General features: G+C 46.3%; 7 protein-coding genes across 7 annotated transcripts; 5 read left to right on the top strand and 2 right to left on the bottom strand.

Annotated features, from left to right (window-relative positions):
- Positions 1–156: 156 nt before the first annotated feature.
- On the top strand, positions 157–2581 carry GLAREA_06608 (Six-hairpin glycosidase; the record flags this gene model as incomplete). The annotated part of the gene is made up of 2 exons (XM_008080556.1): positions 157–464; positions 511–2581. The coding sequence occupies 2 exons, from the start codon at positions 157–159 to the stop codon at positions 2579–2581; spliced, it is 2379 nt and encodes a 792-aa protein (XP_008078747.1).
- A 609-nt stretch (positions 2582–3190) lies between these two features.
- On the top strand, positions 3191–4090 carry GLAREA_06607 (HIT-like protein; the record flags this gene model as incomplete). The annotated part of the gene is made up of 2 exons (XM_008080555.1): positions 3191–3290; positions 3345–4090. The coding sequence occupies 2 exons, from the start codon at positions 3191–3193 to the stop codon at positions 4088–4090; spliced, it is 846 nt and encodes a 281-aa protein (XP_008078746.1).
- Positions 4091–5075: 985 nt separating this feature from the next.
- On the top strand, positions 5076–5865 carry GLAREA_06606 (Glutathione S-transferase (GST), C-terminal; the record flags this gene model as incomplete). Its single annotated transcript, XM_008080554.1, has 3 exons — positions 5076–5378; positions 5428–5498; positions 5553–5865. The coding sequence occupies 3 exons, from the start codon at positions 5076–5078 to the stop codon at positions 5863–5865; spliced, it is 687 nt and encodes a 228-aa protein (XP_008078745.1).
- A 1083-nt stretch (positions 5866–6948) lies between these two features.
- On the top strand, positions 6949–10230 carry GLAREA_06605 (Nucleotide-diphospho-sugar transferase; the record flags this gene model as incomplete). Its single annotated transcript, XM_008080553.1, has 4 exons — positions 6949–7023; positions 7119–9269; positions 9665–10168; positions 10219–10230. 4 exons carry the CDS (start codon positions 6949–6951, stop codon positions 10228–10230), a joined length of 2742 nt encoding a protein of 913 aa, XP_008078744.1.
- An 863-nt stretch (positions 10231–11093) lies between these two features.
- On the top strand, positions 11094–14564 carry GLAREA_06604 (DNA/RNA polymerase; the record flags this gene model as incomplete). Its single annotated transcript, XM_008080552.1, has 4 exons — positions 11094–11486; positions 11536–11916; positions 11965–13778; positions 13826–14564. 4 exons carry the CDS (start codon positions 11094–11096, stop codon positions 14562–14564), a joined length of 3327 nt encoding a protein of 1108 aa, XP_008078743.1.
- Positions 14565–15012: 448 nt separating this feature from the next.
- GLAREA_06603 (uncharacterized protein) lies at positions 15013–15828 on the bottom strand (the record flags this gene model as incomplete). The annotated part of the gene is made up of 1 exon (XM_008080551.1): positions 15013–15828. One exon carries the CDS (start codon positions 15826–15828, stop codon positions 15013–15015), a length of 816 nt encoding a protein of 271 aa, XP_008078742.1.
- Positions 15829–15942: 114 nt separating this feature from the next.
- On the bottom strand, positions 15943–17130 carry GLAREA_06602 (uncharacterized protein; the record flags this gene model as incomplete). The annotated part of the gene is made up of 4 exons (XM_008080550.1): positions 15943–16014; positions 16067–16136; positions 16186–16579; positions 16635–17130. 4 exons carry the CDS (start codon positions 17128–17130, stop codon positions 15943–15945), a joined length of 1032 nt encoding a protein of 343 aa, XP_008078741.1.
- Positions 17131–18620: the final 1490 nt, after the last annotated feature.

Genomic DNA, 18620 nt, shown 5'->3' with positions numbered 1-18620 from the left:
GGGGAGTGGGAGCTTTGACGTATCCACTGTGCCCCTCAAACAACCATTCTTCGTTCGATGGTTGCTTGCTTCACTACCTTATATTGTCTTGTCAAGCATGAAGGGCGTCGTCTTGTTATGATATCTTAGTCGTCTCTATAGTCATTTCCATTCGCAATGTTTTTCATTGGGTCTATTTCTTTGCTCTTTGCACTGATCTACTGTTCCATTCCAGTCGCGTCGCAACAAGTTGTTGATTACGACGCCTTACCTTCCGACACCATCTTTCCTGGTCCATGGGAAAGCAACATTCGAGCACCATTGAACAAATCCCATATTGTCCCTTCAAAGATCTTCAACTTTGAAGGTGCTGTCTCAGGTCAGGAGAGTATTCTGCAAGATGCGGATGCTGCAAGTGGGATTTCGTGGGTAATTCGCACTGGTGGACTTATTACCTTTGAGTTCGAGGAGAATATTTCTGGACGGTATATTCAAGCGTTATATCAGCAAAATTGAACTGACTGCATACAGTGTGTGCTTCGACGTCGATTCAGTAAAGAATGATCCCTACCTTGTCCTTGCTTATTCTGAATCTCCCTTCTTTGCGGGCAGAGAACCGGATGCTACGAATGATCAGCTAGCTCGAGACCTACCATTACTATTTCCTATAACACATACTGGAGTGAACTGCGTTGCGCCTGGATATAATAGAGGTGGCTATAAATACTTGACCGTATATGTTCCCGAAAATGATATCCCGACCGAGGGTGGCTTCTGGCATGAAGGATTGAAGATTCCAACGAGAGCATTGGAAAAGAAGACAGAGCCATGGTACTCCTCAATTGGTCAGAAAATTTTAAACTGGCAGGAGCCAGTGTTGGACTCGAAGAATAAATCTCAAATAGAAGTTTCCATTTCAGCAGTGTGGGTCAACTGTACCGCCTTTCCATCTCACCCAAATGGCAGGGCATATACTGGTTATTTCGATAGCTCATCGACTCTTCTGAACCGCGTCTGGTATGCAGGTGCATGGACTTTGCAACTTTCGACCCTGGATCCACAAGAAGGCGGATCCATCATTGAGTTTAATCGGCGGTTCGACCATAACACTGCACCAGTAGGAGCGTGGTACTCGAATTATACCATAGCTAATGGCTCTGTAGTCACAACCGATGGAGCGAAGCGAGATCGCATGGTCTGGCCTGGTGATATGACAATTGCGGTTCCAGGCATAGCTGTAACAACATACGACATGCTTGCAATACGTAATGCGCTAAACACTATTTATGATCATCAGTATAGTGATGGTGGTATGCCATACGCAGGTCCTCCGATGGGTGCGCTTCACGAGTTTAGCGATACCTATCATCTACATACATTGATTGGAACGTACGAGTACGTCCTCTACAGTGGTGATCTTGCCTGGCTTAAGGAGAGGTGGTCCTGGTATAAACTAGCTCTCGATATTAGCATTGCAAAGGTTGATAATCTCAACCTGCTGCATGTCACCTCAATATTTGATTGGATTCGCCCAGGAATGGGCGGACACAACGTGGAGGCATCATCTATCCTGTATGAGGTACTTGGAAATAGTATCAAATTGGCAGAATGGGTGGGCGACAAGAAGACGGAGACAAGTGGAGAGCAGTGGGCGGCTACAAAAACGAGGCTAGCTAAAGGGATTGCCACGATGTATTGCCCTGCTGATACTCTCTTTTCGGACAACATAGAAGAGCGCTCATGCACAGCACCTGGAAAGGTTACACCGCAAGACGGAAACAGCTGGGCGCTAATCTCGAAAGCTACTACAGGTGTACAAGCACACAATGTCTCGGAAAGCCTTAGGAAACGTTGGATTAAGTACGGAGCTCCTGCTGTCGAGTTCCCCAACGTCATATCCCCCTTTGCTTCATCGTTCGAACTCCTTGGCCATGCTTCGGCTGGGAATCACGATGCAGCAGTTGAGCTTATGGAGCTGATGTGGGGATATATGCTTGATGGGCCTGGTATGACCAACTCGACATTGATCGAGGGGTATCGCATTGATGGTTACGTTCATTATCCCGCATATTGGTCCGCTGCCAGAAACTCGCACGCCCATGGCTGGTCGGCCGGACCTACCACCGTGCTAAGCCAGGGAATACTGGGTATTGAGTTACTCTCTCCACTCGGCAAGACTTGGAAAATTGAACCCCATCTTACAAAATGGCTCAGTTACGCTCGTGGAGGCTTTGCGACCAAGCTTGGCAAGTTTGAAGTATCAACAACGCGTCTAATTCGTGTGTCTGATGGTCGAAAGGTAGAAGGTTTGAATGTGACAATACCAAGTGGAACATCCGGCATAATTAAATGGCACGATCTGGAGCAAGTTATCACATCGCATACTGCTCAGACTCTGTCATTCCTACAAGAGGCTCGGTTATCTGATGATGATGATGTTCGCACAACTCAAGTTCATAACTTCAATTGGTCGGATTATGTACATGATGATTCCTGGGTCAGACCAACTGTAGAAGAGAGGCCAGAAGCAGTCGTTGACTGGGAGGCTTTGGAAGAAAACTATCATCTTAACGATAAAAAGTATGTTTCTTTGAGAAAGTAGTAGAAGCATTGTTGGTGTTAGACGGGGTTGAATATCACATGTTATTCGAGACCGGACTTATATAGTATACATGAGATGTTAGTATGCTAACGTATTAACTCGTCCCAAATCAACATCATGTGGGCGACGGGAGCTTGACGAGATCGCGGAGGATAAAATAGATGCCAGTTACCTGCCCACTAATCTTTAGAATAAACAAGTCGAGTTCGAATAGAGTTTGACAGGTTTTAATACGATATTTCGTCAACTTAAATCGAAGAACTCGTCGGGCGTTTGACTATCACTTAATCTTGGAGTCAGCTCAATCTAGGTGAATTCTTTGCAACATCTAGATAAACATGTGAATTTAATGTGGCGATGACGACTTCGGGATAGTAGAGTCAATTAACCCTCACACATTTTTATCTCGATGTTGCAAAAAGTTCTTCTAGACGGGGACATTTAAATGATAGGTTAGCGGGTCCGAACGCCAAGACATCGTCCCATAGGGCTGAAGCTCACAAACTGGGAAGCTTCCCCGGTCTAGACTGTGAATCTTCGAACTGATGAAGTTGACCGCCCCATCTTTTCTATCAAAAAGCTCCTCAATTGCTCTTCCGCGTCCTCATTATGTCAACAGAAAAGCCAGAGGAAGCAATGACTCAAGATGAGCTCAGTCAGGCTGGTCCAGCAGATCCATCATCTTCACGGTCCCCGATCCGCAACGCATGTATTTGTCCATTCCTTCCATTCCCTACTCAGCACCGAGACTGACGAGAGATAGTCACAACCTTGATGACCTCGAAGCGAAAACACCCTGATTCTCCCCCAAGAAAGTCGCGCAAATTACACTTCTCATCCTCCCGTCGCGATGGCCTTTCCGCCTACACCTCCCACCCCGAATCCTACCCACCCACCGTCGTAATCTTCCATAACCCAGACTTCGTCGCGATCCATGATCTCTATCCGAAAAGCTCAGTACACATGCTGCTGCTCCCGCGCTCCGAAAAGCATACGCTACTTCACCCTTTCGACGCCCTCGAAGACACCAAGTTCCTTGCACAATGTCGCGAACAAGCAGCACGATTGAAGAAAATAGTAGCGAAGGAGTTGCAGAGACGACATGGTCGATACTCCGCCCTTGATGCGCCGCGGCAAGCTGTTCTCAATGGTGATGTGGAATTAGAGGATGGTCAAGAAATCCCAGCAGGTAGGGATTGGGAAAAGGAAATCATGGTCGGACTGCACGCTGTGCCATCGATGAATCATCTACATATTCATGTTATAAGTGTAGACCGGTTTTCAGATTGCGTTAAACATCGAAAACATTATAATAGTTTTGCTACAGGGTTTTTTGTGCCGCTGGACGATTTTCCTTTGGCTGAGGACGACAAGAGGCGGCATCCGGGGAAAGAGGGGTATTTAAATGCGGATCTGAAGTGTTGGAGGTGTGGAGAGACTTTTGGGAATAAATTCGCGAGGTTGAAGGAGCATCTGGAGCTGGAATTTGCGGATTGGAGAGCCGAGTGAGGATATCCGGATCCAGGTTTCCCCACGGTCGTAGATCAGACGCATAGATTTGCCTTGAGAATGGTAAGTCGAGAATGATTTCTCGATTTTCAACCAAGCTTGTAGCGAGACTGACGGCATACTTCCTTGTAGTGGAAGGACGGTGATTTTTGCCCAATAAACTACATCTACTCGAAGAATTGAGTATATACCACTCTCGCACTTAGCCAAGTCAGGCTAAAGATGCTCGTCAAGGAAGGAGTCTCAGAATTTCGTTTTCTCATATTACTTCATTACTTGGAGGGCGTCCTGCCAGTCTTGCTACGCACTGGTGGACTTCTTCGTTGGCGGACTTGCAATTATGTGCTGACGTTGTGCAGTCGGGGCTTGGGATCACTGTTGGAGCCGGACTGCCTATACGAGCTTAATTGCACGAGCACAGGCATTTTCGTTTGTTCTCAATATTGTTGTTGGTGGGTCTGGGCATTTGGAGGCAACCAGGCAACCAAATTATCCCACCCGGGCCACCTCCCACCGCCACCCGTCGGAATGGCGCCGAACAGGCGATTGAACAACAGGTTAGCAAACGTCACCTGTCAATTTTGACGGCCGAAGCTTCTTTTACTAATGGCTGCAGATGAATTCTGCCAAGAAAAGGGTCCAGCCTTGAGGATTTACAAGCTTTCAAATGCGGGCGTTGACGCAGGAGGTTATCACAATGCCCAATTTGTACTCAGACCCGCTTAAAATCAACTTCACAACAGAAGGATGCTGGTGACCGGTGGGGAAGTCCGTAAACCTTAAGCGGTGGGTGAATGTTACTGTTTCAGAATGGCAAGAACGTATTCTTGATATAGTAAGCTAGCCGCCAGCTTATATTACATTGACGTTCCCAGAAGTATAAAAGTCTTCATCGATTGAAATTCCCCAAGCACGCTTTGTAAAACATCTACAACCATTATACCTTGAACCCATAAGTCTATTCCACCATCAATCAACAGCAAATATGGGTTTGAAACTCCACGGCTCCAAGTTTTCGACTTGCACTCAAAGAGTACTCACAGTCTTGGCCGAGAAAGGAGTTACAGACTTCGAGATTGTCTCAATCAACTTGCCAGCTGGTGAACACAGACGTGAACCTTTCGTCTCCATGCAACCATTTGCCAAGATTCCAGTTCTCGAAGATGACGGCTTTTTCGTCTATGAGAGTCGTGCTATTTGCAAATATATCGCTGCGAAGTACGCTGACCAGGGGACACAAGTGATGCCAAGCACAAGTGATCTGAAGGCATTTGGGGTTTTCGAACAGGTCAGTTTGTGCTGCTATATTACAAATTTCAACAGCTAACCAGTTTTAGGGATGCTCAATCGAGCACAGCTATTTCGATGGACCAGCTTCAAAGATTGGATGGGAGAAGGTGTTCAAGCAGTAAGTTAATCATCGGCGTATTCGATGAAATCGTATATCCTGACAATCATTCAGACACAAAGGTGCTGGTCCTGCAGATGAGGCCAAGGTTGCAGAATACGTCGCCGATCTCGAGTCTGCATTTGCCGTGTACGAGAAGATACTCTCAAAACAGGGATATCTTGGAGGAAACGAGGTTACTCTCGCCGATCTATTTCACTTGCCCTATGGCACACTAATCCAAAGCGTTGGTTTTGGATCGGTCTTTGAGAAGTATCCTTCGGTCAAGAAGTGGTTCGACAGCCTTCAGGCTAGGGAGAGCTGGAAGAAAGCTAGTGTACCGGCCGGAGGACCACCGGGAAAACCTCAAGCAAACGGAAAGCCGTGAAAGACAGCAAATACAGCTCCCGTTTCCCGTTTTTGTCGAAGCTAAATAGGTTGGCGCTACTTCGGTATTGATCAATTTTAGTACATTCCATTCCCTATGATTTGAAGTCGCATGTGCTTGCTTCTACGGTACTTCAAAAGTGTTTGACTTATTCTCAATCGCATTACAATTTCTTCTAAATAAATAGGTGTGATTCCGCTGACATCGCCAGATATGTAGGTATCTGAAATACAACTTAATCGGACTCAGTTGCTCGCCAACAGTCGAGTTTTGAACTTTATTTACCCCGCGATGTACAAGTCGCCCAATCAGAATTGTACGAACTAGAATCTGCCTGTCGACAACAATAACCCAAGTCTTCTAAGCCCAGCGAACTTAAGCCCCTCGTGCCCCTCTGTAAATACTCGGACGTCCTCGAAATATTGGATCCTCTCCTCTGACCTCTTCCCAGTCGCTTGAGCCCCACGGAGTCCGTACGCCCCCACAGTCACATGATAGCCCTCCTATCTTTGCCAATCAATTCCAACAAAGCTAACTCTTCTTGGCAACATTAAATCCTCTTCATCCTCTGGCGAGTTTCCAACATCAAACATTAAACATCTTTGAATGTTCACCCCATGTGGCACGGCTCTTCGTGGCTTCCACATCCGAACCCTCGCATGGGAGAGCAGCCCCAGCATAGCCTGCATCTGCGTCTAGAACGAGTTTCAGCGATGCAGCTGCCAAGTGGGAGGGCTTTGTTTTCCTTTTCTGATCACGGCTGGAGGTGATTATGGCGCTGGCAGACTGTGCTGAGTCCAGTCAGAATTCACGCCTCACTTCAGCCGCAACGCTTGTACGCAAAAAGGAGTCTCTCGTATGGGCCTGTCCGAAATCGATAAATATGTCGGCCGCATATGTTTTCGTGTCGAGTGAGATTTTGCGCCAAGTTTCTGTTGGAATCGGTTTGTTACCTTGGCGGATTATTCCTTATACCCGCGATTCACCAGTTATTTCGTGAACCTTTTGCGGAATTGTTTGATTTTGTTATCTTGTCATCTTTCTTACTTCTACAATCATTCTGCGAAAGCGTCGTGCGCGACTATGAATCCTGGATATGGCGCCCCGGAGCATGAGAGATCTCCCTCTGCGGGAAGCTTAGGTGCAAGAAACGTGCGGGTAAGAATTGAATAGGAAGCTGCAAGTTGGAAAGTTGTTGGTTTCGTTTTGACACAAACTAGATGCCATACATCCCTAATCCTAATATACACCAGCCTTACCATCCCCCGAGCGATCCAGACGTTCACGATACTTACGGCGATGGGCCACATGGTCCGGAATACGACTATGATGAACATCAGCCATATGATCCAATTGGCAATCTACCATATGATAGACCACACGATCCATACGATCAACCCCATCACGATGGGTATGCGTTCGATCCCGAGGAACATGCTCGAATTTCGTACCACGAACCATATCAAACCGCTCCACAAGATATTCCACTTCTCGAGAGGCATAGTCCACAACCGCTATACGATCACCCGGGCGGGAACGACAGCTCAGCTGCACTTCATACCCGACCGAGCCTGGTTGGACACAGTACTGGACTGAGTCTTGCTTCTGGAGTTTCCGGGTTGTCCGGGAATGTATCTACAGATCAAATACCGCAAGCGAAGGTTGGAAATTTGGTTTACGATTGTCCTGTGCCCCCAAAATTACTCTCAGGGTGCAAGCATATCGCATCTGGAGGACGTGATGAATTTACACATATGCGGTATACCGCTGCAACATGCGATCCCGCAGATTTCACGGGCGAAAGGTTTACACTCCGGCAGCAATTGTTTGGCAAGCCAAGAAGGACCGAGTTGCTAATTGTAGTAACAATGTACAATGAGGAGGACGACCTTTTTGCAAGAACCATGTCAGGAGTCTTCCAGAATATCGAATATATGTGTTCTATGAAGGGCCAGCACAATGGATTATGGGGCAAAGATGGGTGGAAAAATATCGTGGTGTGCGTTATAAGTGACGGACGTGCCAAGATAAACCCTAGAACTCGTGCGGTTCTGACAGCTCTAGGAGCGTACCAGCATGGAGTTGCCAGACAAAAGGTCAACGACAAGAAGGTTACGGCACATATTTACGAATACACTACTAAAGTGGGTATTCAAATCAAGAGAGGGGTCGTAGAAACTAGGCCTGGTATGGAAGTACCAGTACAGTTGCTATTCTGTCTGAAGGAAGAAAACCAGAAGAAGATCAATTCCCACAGATGGGCCATTCAAGCCTTTGGAGAAGCTCTTCAGCCAAGTGTGGTATGCTTGCTTGATGCCGGGACTAGACCAGGAAAGGATTCGATTTATCAGCTCTGGCGAGCATTTGAGTTGAACCCTAAATGTGCCGGAGCATGTGGGGAAATCAAAGCTATGCTCGATGGAGGCAAGAAATTGCTGAACCCTCTGGTTGCAACACAGAATTTTGAGTACAAAATGAGCAATATCTTGGATAAGCCTATGGAATCAGCCTTTGGCTTCATTTCTGTACTTCCTGGAGCCTTTTCAGCCTACCGATTTATTGCCCTTCAAAATGACAAGAAAGGGGAAGGTCCACTGGAGAAGTACTTCGACGGTGAAAAACATCACCTGGACGCTGGAATTTTCACGAAAAACATGTACCTGGCCGAAGACAGAATTTTGTGCTTCGAATTGGTCGCCAAGCGGAACTCTTCCTGGGTGCTTACCTACGTCTCGTCGGCCACTGGCGAGACTGACGTTCCTGAGCAGATGGTAGAGCTTATCAAACAACGTCGTCGCTGGCTAAACGGATCATTTTTTGCTGCTGTTTACGCTCTTGTCCATTTCTACCAGATATTCAGGAGTTCTCACTCGATGCTTCGAAAGATGATGTTCCTAATCGAGTTCGCTTATCAAGCCATTAGTATGCTCTTCTCATGGTTTGCAGTGGGCAATTTCTTTCTTGTGTTTCGGATTCTCACGGTCGCTCTTTCCGCGGACAATCTCCTTGGAAAGGCAGGGTCTTATTTATCAATTATTACGGAGTGGGTTTATTTGGGCTCCCTTGTAACATGTTTTGTGCTTTCACTTGGGAATACACCTGATGGATCGAGGAGGTTTTATATGACTATGGTGTACACTTGGGGTGTAATAATGCTGTACAATACCTCTCCACAACTGAATAACTCAGCTAATCTTGATAGGTACTTGCTCTTTGCATCCGTCTTCATCACAGTTCGGTCGATTCAGGCAGAACTCGATCCAGCAGATCCCACGCCATTCAAGCTATCAGACCTCGTCCAGAATTCCATCTTCTTCACACTCATAGTTTCCTTGTTATCTACTTACGTACTCTGGATCTTCATTTCCATAGTCTTCCTAGACCCTTGGCACATTGTCACATCAGTAAGTCTCTCTTCACTACAATTCCTAGCCCATCACGCGGTAGACAAAATAGTGGCAGTCGAAACACTACATTTACTTAGTGTAGTGGACGAAATATCGTTAATTAGTGTATTAACTTGGCACATTGCCACATATTTCTTGACTATGATCTCTAGCCCATGTCGCGGTAGAGAAAACAAGTGGCAGTCGAAAAACCATATTTACTCAGAGTAGTGGACGAAATATTGTCATTTAGTGTATTAACTTGGCACATTATCACATAATTCGTCCATTATTTCAAGTAAATGAGAATCTTAAAGCTCTGCTCGAAGTCGACTTGTTCAGTCCAAGACTATGGGCAGGTTGCTGACATATGTTCATTTTGTCCTCCGGAGCCCATACTAACGAAGCAATAGTCACTTCAATACATGCTCCTCACACCCACCTACACAAACGTAATCAACGTCTACGCATTCTGCAACACTCACGACGTAACCTGGGGTACCAAAGGCGACGACAAACCACCTCCCCTTGCCAACGCCAAAGTCAACACCAAAACCGGTGAAAAAACAGAAGAGCCAGGACTCGACAACACCGACCTCGACATCCTTTACACATCCGCACTCACTGAATTCTCCGCTCTCGAGGTCAAAGTCGAATCCAAACCCAGCGCTCGCGACGTCGAAGAAGGCTACAACAAGGCATTCCGAAGCTACGTCGTGCTGGTCTGGATGTTCTGTAATGCCGGCTTGGTGGCCGTGGTATTGAATGTAGGCGGTTTGAATCGCTTGAGCATTGATAAGGGACAGAATCATGAGGCGAATATTGAGAAGACTTATTTGATGGTTATTTTGTGGAGTGTGGCGGGTTTGAGTGGGTTTAAGTTTGTGGGGGCGATGTGGTATCGGATTCATAGGGTTGTGAGTTTTGAATGAGATTTTGATGATGGGATGTGCTAACGTTTGGGTAGTTTGTGCATTAGATGGTTTGAGAATGGTTGGTGTTAGGCGCGTCTGGGGTGGTGATACCAATACTTCTTCGGTATTTAATAGTTAGGCTTTGGAAGGAAATGAGATGGGCAGATTCTGCATTTCCGACATTTTATAACTGGTTGCACTTGGGGCTATACAGACCAGTTAATAGGTGTTACAGAGATAATTCTAGTCCGTACAGAAATCATCAAGAATTTAACCTACTACCCTAACTCGCAATAGCCAGGATAAGTAGCAATCGTAGTATAATATCCATTTTAAACAATTAACGAAATACTATGTAGTTATTAGATTATCTTACGATATTATTACATATTTCATTAATTGTTTTTAGTAAATAGAATAATTTGGATTATATTCTAAATTAGACTACTTACCCGGTCTAACGTATACTATAAACTTATGCAATAGCGAGGAGGTTCTAGGATGTATTTTGTCCTTCACAAGCCTAGTAGACAGAAAGTCCATGGCTTCTAGTTCGTAAGTTGCAACATGTGAAAGATGAATAGATAGAAACAAGAGATATGGTAATTATTTTCTAGATATCTAACTTAGTAGTCTTCTTCTATCGAATACACCGGATTGCTCTATGCCTACTTAGGTGTTTACTTTACACAATAGAAGCGGATTAAATCGCAAGTCACAGTAACAACTCCGCCGGGTAGATAGGGGGCTACATCACGTGCACTATAGCGCCACATCTCCGGTTTAATTGAAATCGCGTCCGCCATGACGCGAAATCCACGCGAGAAGCTATCAAGTTGCAGGGGGTCGCGAACGTTTGTTCACCACGGCCTGCATTATTTACTTCCTCCCTCTATATTCACAAACACCATTTCCAGCCATAACCAAAATGGCACCCTCACGAGTACCCCAAAAGCGAATACTCGCCGATGCAACGAACGCTCGAAACAATGTCCCATCCACACCCACATCCTCGAAAAAGAGGAAACTCGAACCTATCGCCTCCTCCCCCGCGGCACGATTCAAGAACTCCCAGAATGGACCAAAGGGGAAGTTAGCTTCGAGTCAGCCCAGTCATTTCGAGACGGAGGTTTTGGAGAAGATGACGCAGGATATGGCGGGATTGAAGAAGCATAATTCGGAGAAGGATCAGCAGTGGAAACGGCCTGAACTGGGGGAGTTTGATCCGCAGACGGAGATGCTGTCTTTTCAGCAGATTGAAATCGAGCAGGGAACTTTGAGGGGAGGTAGGGCGACGGCGAAGTTGTATGGAGTTACTGAGGTATGTGTTGCATTGGTGTTCTGTTCGGACGTATCTAATGCTGCAGTAGAATGGTCACTCCGTCTTACTTCACGTCACTGGATTCTTACACTACCTATACGTTGAAGCTCCGGTTGGATTCAAGGTGTCGGACTGTGAGAAATTCAAAACGTTCCTCGATTCCCAAGTTGCCCAGAGCGGTCCTGCGATACACTCAGTAAATCTGGTCAAGAGAGAAAGTTTATATTACTACAAGGGAAACCAGCAGTTTGCTTACATCAAGATTACGGTCACCTCTCCCAATTATGTTGCGACCGTCCGAGGAACAATCGAGCGATGTCAAGCCAATTATCAGAGAATGTGGAAACCGGTGTTGGATAATGAAGGGAAAGGGCATATCCAGACGTATGATATGGTGGATTATCTTACGCGGTTTATGATTGATTGCGATGTTAGTTGTTTTATTTCGAGTTAGGTTGAAATGGGCTAACATTATCAGATTGCCGGAATGTCTTGGGTCGAAGCACCTCCTAAATCCTATACAATGACACCAAAACATGAAAGACAGTCCAACTGCCAGATAGAAGCAGAAATCGAATATCGAGATCTCATCACTCATAAGCCGGTTGGCGAATGGGCGAAAATGGCGCCACTGCGAACACTTTCTTTCGACATTGAGTGCGCTGGTCGCAAAGGTATCTTTCCAGAAGCCGAAATAGATCCCGTCATTCAGATAGCGAACGTTGTTACTCGATACGGAGAGAAGAAGCCATTCGTTCGAAATGTCTTCTGCTTGGACGCTACGAGTGTGATAGTCAACACTCAGGTGCTCACATTCAAACGAGAAGAGGAGCTGCTTGCGAGGTGGCGAGACTTTCTAGAAGATGTTGATCCTGATATCATAATCGGATACAATATTTGCAATTTCGACTTTCCTTATTTGCTGAAGCGGGCTAATCATCTCAAAGTCCAAGACTTTTCGTTGTGGACTCGTCACAAGAATAAACGATCAGAGGCGACAGCAGCGAGATTTTCAAGCAAACAGATGGGGAATCGAGAATCGCAAGCGACGAATATTGAGGGTCGATTACAACTAGATCTGCTTCAATTGATACAGAGAGACCACCAACTGCGAAGTTACACCCTCAATTCGGTCTGCGCACAATTTCTCGGCGAGCAGAAGGAAGATGTACACCATACAATGATTACAGAACTTTTCAATGGAACGCCAGAGACGAGGCGACGTCTAGCGGTTTATTGTCTGAAAGATGCATATCTCCCACAAAGACTGATGGACAAATTGTCATGTCTCGAAAATCTTACAGAAATGGCTAGGGTCACAGGTGTTCCATTCAATATGCTTCTTTCCCGTGGTCAACAAGTCAAGTTCGTCAGTCAAGTTTTCAGAAAAGCACGAGAACAGAAACTCGTCGTGCCTAATCTCAAGACTTCGGGAGCGGAACAGGACTATGATGGTGCCACAGTCATTGATCCAACAAGAGGATATTACGACGTGCCAATTGCAACACTGGATTTCGCATCGCTATACCCCAGTATCATTCAAGCGCACAATCTCTGTTATACAACACTACTTACGAAGGAAGCTGTCAAGACCCTGGATCTGAAAGAAGGCGAGGATTACATTGTCACACCCACCAAAGAAATGTTTTGTACTGCTGCACGAAGAAAAGGACTGCTCTCTCAAATTCTTGAAGAGTTGCTCGGAGCGAGAAAACAAGCTAAGAGGGAGTTGGCACAAGAGACTGATCCTTTCAAGAAGGCTGTGTTGAATGGTCGACAATTGGCGTTGAAGGTCAGTGCCAACAGTGTGTACGGTCTTACTGGTGCGGCTGTTGGTAAGATGCCTTGTTTGCAAATTGCCAGTAGTACCACAGCCTATGGACGAAAAATGATTGAAAAGACCAAGGCGGAGGTGGAGGCAGAGTACACAATTGCGAATGGCTACAGTCATGATGCCAAGGTCATTTATGGTGATACTGATTCTGTCATGGTCAAATTTGGCGTGCAGGATCTAGCCGGTGCGATGGAGTTGGGTGAGAAGGCTGCACAATTTGTGTCAAAGAAGTTTGAGAAGCCCATTAAGCTGGAGTTCGAGAAGGTTTACTATCCATATTTGTTGATCAACAAGAAGCGATATGCTGGATTGTATTGGACAAATCCAGACAAGTACGACAAGATGGATACCAAGGGCATTGAAACTGTTCGGCGAGATAATTGTCGATTGGTTCAGAATGTCATTGAGACTGTTTTGAGGATGATTTTGATCGATAGAGATGTTCCTGGTGCAGAAAGGTAAGACTCTTCTTTGAATTCCCAAGGCCTCGCTGACGTTTCAACAGTTATGTAAAAGATACAATTTCCGACTTACTGCAGAACAAAATCGACATGTCGAAGTTGGTCATCACCAAAGCACTTTCTAAGGATGACTACGTTGGTAAACAAGCTCACGTCGAACTCGCTGCGCGGATGAAGAAACGTGATGCTGGTTCCGCTCCTGGACTAGGTGACCGTGTAGCGTACGTTATCATTAAAGGATCAGCTGGCGCCAAAAACTTTGAACGTTCAGAAGATCCAATCTACGTACTCGAAAACAACATACCCGTCGACACAAAATACTACCTTGACAACCAACTTGCCAAACCTCTAGGAAGAATCTTCGAGCCCATCTTCGGCGAAACGCGAGCAAACTCCCTCCTTACAGGTGATCACACTCGCTCCGTCGCCATCGCCGCCTCCACCGTCGGCGGCCTCATGAAATTTACCAAGAAGACATTCACATGCATGGGCTGCAAGAAACCCCTCACCCGCAAAGAAGAAGCAGGAGGCGCGGTGTGTTCAGATTGCGCGCCGCGTATTGGAGAGCTATACACGAAAACGCTGAATAAAGTCTCGGATCTCGAGGTGCGGTTCAGTAGACTGTGGACGCAGTGTCAACGATGTCAGGGGAGTGTGCATTGTGAGGTTATTTGTAGTAGTAAGGATTGTCCGATTTTTTATATGCGGATGAAGGCGAAGAAGGATGTTGAGGATGCGGGGAAGGAGTTGGTTAGGTTTGATAAGGATTCTGCTGCTTGGTAGGTAGGCAGGCTCGGATTTGTGAACGTGGGTATGGTGTTAATGCTGTTATGATTTGGAGTTCCGGTGGGATGGCAAGAGGTGTGTGAGCATGTGTTAGGGATACCTTTATGATAATATTTTGTATGTGGAAATTTTGACTGAGTACGCGGTGTTTCCTATTCTGGTGAGTGGCACATTTGTGAGCCGTTTCCTATTTTTACAAGATATTGCTTCATTGGAAGAATTGTAAAACCGCTTAGTCGTTATGATAGGGCAGATACATTGTAAATTCATTTCGCAACGTCTGCCAAAAAGCACATCAACAACATGCTCGCTTCGACTAAATTCAAACTCCTGGCATCAAGCCACACACCCAAAGCGAAATCAAACCCAAACTCCTGGCATTAAGCCACATGTCAAAAGAAAGCTCAAATTCCCATTTCTCACCCCTTGACGATCCATCCTCTCCCTAAACCCTCCCCACCTCCGCGCCCTCCTCCTCACCCCGTGTCCCCAAAATACTATCAGGCAACTGCACCGCTCTATCAATCGCAACCGGCAAATCCCTATGTCTGCCCCTAAACATCAAAAAGCAGAGAATAACCTTGCTACTCGTATGAAACGCGCCACTTAACGCGTAATTCTGGTCAGGTAGTCCTATACTGAGTCCGACGCACGCGTACGCACTGATGACTTCGAATAGAATATTGAAGACGGAGAACGTGAGCGGGTCGCGTTCGTAGGATGCAGTTTCGATCCAGATCACGGCGATGGCGCAGATGACTACGAACCAGAAGTCGTGGGAGAGCTGGTGGGCGAGCTGTTGGCGGAGGAAGTAGAGACGGGTACGGGAGGAGCGGGAGAGCAGACTGGCTGATTCGGTTGTGTTAGGGGCTTGGGCGCGCAGTTGGGATGCGTAGATGCCGAGACTGCGCTCTTCGTAGACGTTGGAGGAGCGCATGGTTATTGCGACGGGGAAGGCGGAGATGAACATCATGGGGACGTAGAGGGCTTGTAGGCCGATGCGGAGTGAAGAGATGGAGATTACGGTGAAGCCGGCGGAGCGGATGAAGATGGTTTGGACGAGGCCGTCGAGGTTGCGGTGCGCCGGGGAGAGGGCGTTGAAGGTTGGGTTGCTGTGGTTGAGGGCTTCGAAGGAGATGAAGTCTATGCCGTTGAGGATTAGGAGGACGAGGAGGAGATACCAGGTTGGCGTTGAGGGGAAGAGAGATGGGTGTATACTCTGCGAGGGTATTTTAGGATGAAGGCCATGATTTCGTGCCATTCTTGGAAGGAGCCGGTTTTGGGGGTTAGATGAAGCATTATCCAGAGGATTAGACGGAGGAATAGGGGATATCTGTTTACACTTAGAGGTGTATCTGGATTTTGTTGTCATGACTCACGCTGTATTGCCTGCGAGGGTTAGGAAAGCGACAGTCAAAAGAACGTAATAAGATGTTCCAAATGGAATCTAGGAATCTGTTAACATCTTTCTCGCTTTCGACACTACGGATTTCTCTCACCATAGAAAGATCTAGTAGAGACATTCCAGTGTTATTGAAGGCGGACACTCCGAGAAACACACCAAGCCACCTAGTATAATTGGTAAACTAGAACTTCCGTTTAGGTGGGCAACACTTACCAAGGTGTCGAACCATTGTCGTAAGCGAGACTACTTTGATGAACTGAGATGAACGACCCCAATACAATCGATCCAACCACTTGGAAGGTAAGTAAATATGCAGGAACTAGATAGCTCAGTAACTTTAGGGCTTTGTATTCGATACAGCCAAGCTGTTCTCGTTCTTCGCGAGTCAAGCCGTAGAATTGTGAGTTTCGTCCTACCATGGCATTCCCAAAGACTTTGACGACGCCAAGAAAGGAGCCTGTAGAGGCCTTTGATTTTAAAGTCGGTGAACCACTGTTAAAATCCGAATATTCCAAGACAAAATTCCCCGGAAGCGGATTCGACACGACGTTAGGAGCATGCTGACTTTTCAGCTCAGCAGACGAGTCGTGGCCGATTGTAGTCGATGCTAAAACGAGTCAGTCGTGTTATTTAGAATAGAGAAGAAAGTTAACATATTATACACTCTTTTGCCTCCTCTTTTACGATAGGGTCAGAGTATGGGATAGAAATGAATTCTTGAATGCTAGTGGTAGCAGGCGAGGGGGCTGGCGCTGGGTTATATTGAACGGGATCTTCTCTATGTTGCTTGCCATGAATAACGGTCGCGAACTTGGACTCAAAGGCACGCCTTCTAATCCAAACGACAGACACGCTGATAAACGTTGGGCTTCCGAATACTATCAACAGCCATATCAAAGCCTGCTGGGCAGTATTGAAGGTGCTCAAATTCCGAGTGGTCAGGCCGGTCGACGTAAGTGATGAGATAACGACAAACAAACAGTCGATGAATGGAACGCTGTCATGAGGTCGAGAAAATAGCCAAAAGGCAATAGAACAGACAAAAATGATTGACAGAAAATACAAATGATGAAGTAGGAGAAATGAAGGGGCTGACATGTGACTCGATATCTGGTGTACCAGAACTCGCCAGAGTTTTGTTGGTGAGGGGAATTTCATCTTGGCTGTGTTCTGAGTCTCAATCCCAGAAGGAGGATTTCGTTCTTCATCTGTTTTGGAGCTTTATAAAGTTGTTTGCATGAGCGAATTTTCGAACATAATCTCACTGACGGTGTGGTCACCGAAAGAAGTGGAATCCTTCCTTGAAAGCTGGGAACTTCATCTGACCGTGGCAGGATACACTGGGTGGTACCTGTCAAGTAAGATTCGAAATCGACTTGTGCTTTGAATATCCAAACTAGTACCCAAGTGAGATGTCTCAATGAGGTGAGTTTGTACTAGGTACCTGACAAGAGTTGGTGTTCGCTCGTTGTATCAGCCTGGCTTGTGGTACGAGACTGATCGTATTTCCACACCACGCCATAATGCTATGGCTACAGGAGAACTTGTAAACGGATTTCAAAATATCGTACCTATTGTGAACGTGAAAATTGCCGACTTGATTGTAACAGATGCGTAGGCTGCCGTCTGCTGGATCGGTTCCAGCGACACAGAATGGTGGCCGTCTCCCACATCATGACTGATCTACATCGAATAAGGACAAGCGTCTTGGAACATGGAAACGTACATGTACTTCGGCAAATACATCAACGACCTTTTTGCGTTCGGCTCAACTTTTTCACAGATTGACGCTTGGAAGTCTTGGCTAGAAGCGGCAAACCGAGTTTAGACTATCTTCAATCACATCTAGCATCCTGTGAGAGCTCTGACTATCACAAGGGAGATAGTCCGAGGGAGATTGCCGTACTCCGGACGCGATGTTTCCAGGACGTGGCAGGAAACCATTCCTATCCCCCGTTTGAGCGCCATCTGGAAGCTTATCAGGACTTGGATGGTAATCGCTCGATGAGAGTATTCTCGGAGGTTGCTCCATGGCTCATGATGGGTGACACTGTGGAACTAGGAATTTAAGAGCTTACTTCAGCGGCCATCTTACTTTGGCTTTTTGAAGCATCTCTTGGAGTTGAAGAGATAGATAGATGACTACCTAGGTACTTACGTGTCAGTATGCACGTCTTGGCTCGCAGTCTGCCAATCTTACAGACGCCAACATGAAGTTACATTTCGTGTTCTTCATGTTGAAGAGCGGTCAAGCCAAGGAATTGGGAAGAGAAGAGCTTTCACGCCGGCAGTACGAGTCGAAGAGGTTCCATGGAGGCAGCACGAGGATATGTCACTCAGATTCGGAACTAATTCTTTTGACACCATCTAAGCAGCGTAATCGGGATGCGGATGTCGTGGAAAATTAGCATCACAAGTGTGGCCTGGATCGAATGAGAATAAGTGGAAGCGTACGTTCGATGGAAGTTGCAAAATTGTTGAGTTTATGATGGAGCTTGGGAGCTTCAACATTCTTGCTCTGTAAGTTGCTGGACCGGGAAAAACAGGCGGATTATCTAAGCTGCGCTAGATCAAGAAGTAGGCCGCTGAGAAAAAAGTTCAAATAAAAAAGTTCAAATAAAAAAGTTCAAAATAAAAAAGNTTACAAA

This window comes from Glarea lozoyensis (assembly GCF_000409485.1).
Source record: "Glarea lozoyensis ATCC 20868 chromosome Unknown GLAREA14, whole genome shotgun sequence".
Classification (NCBI taxonomy): domain Eukaryota; kingdom Fungi; phylum Ascomycota; class Leotiomycetes; order Helotiales; family Helotiaceae; genus Glarea; species Glarea lozoyensis.
The sequence above is the reverse complement of the archived record's forward strand: the minus strand, read 5'-3'. Positions and strand labels throughout refer to the sequence as shown.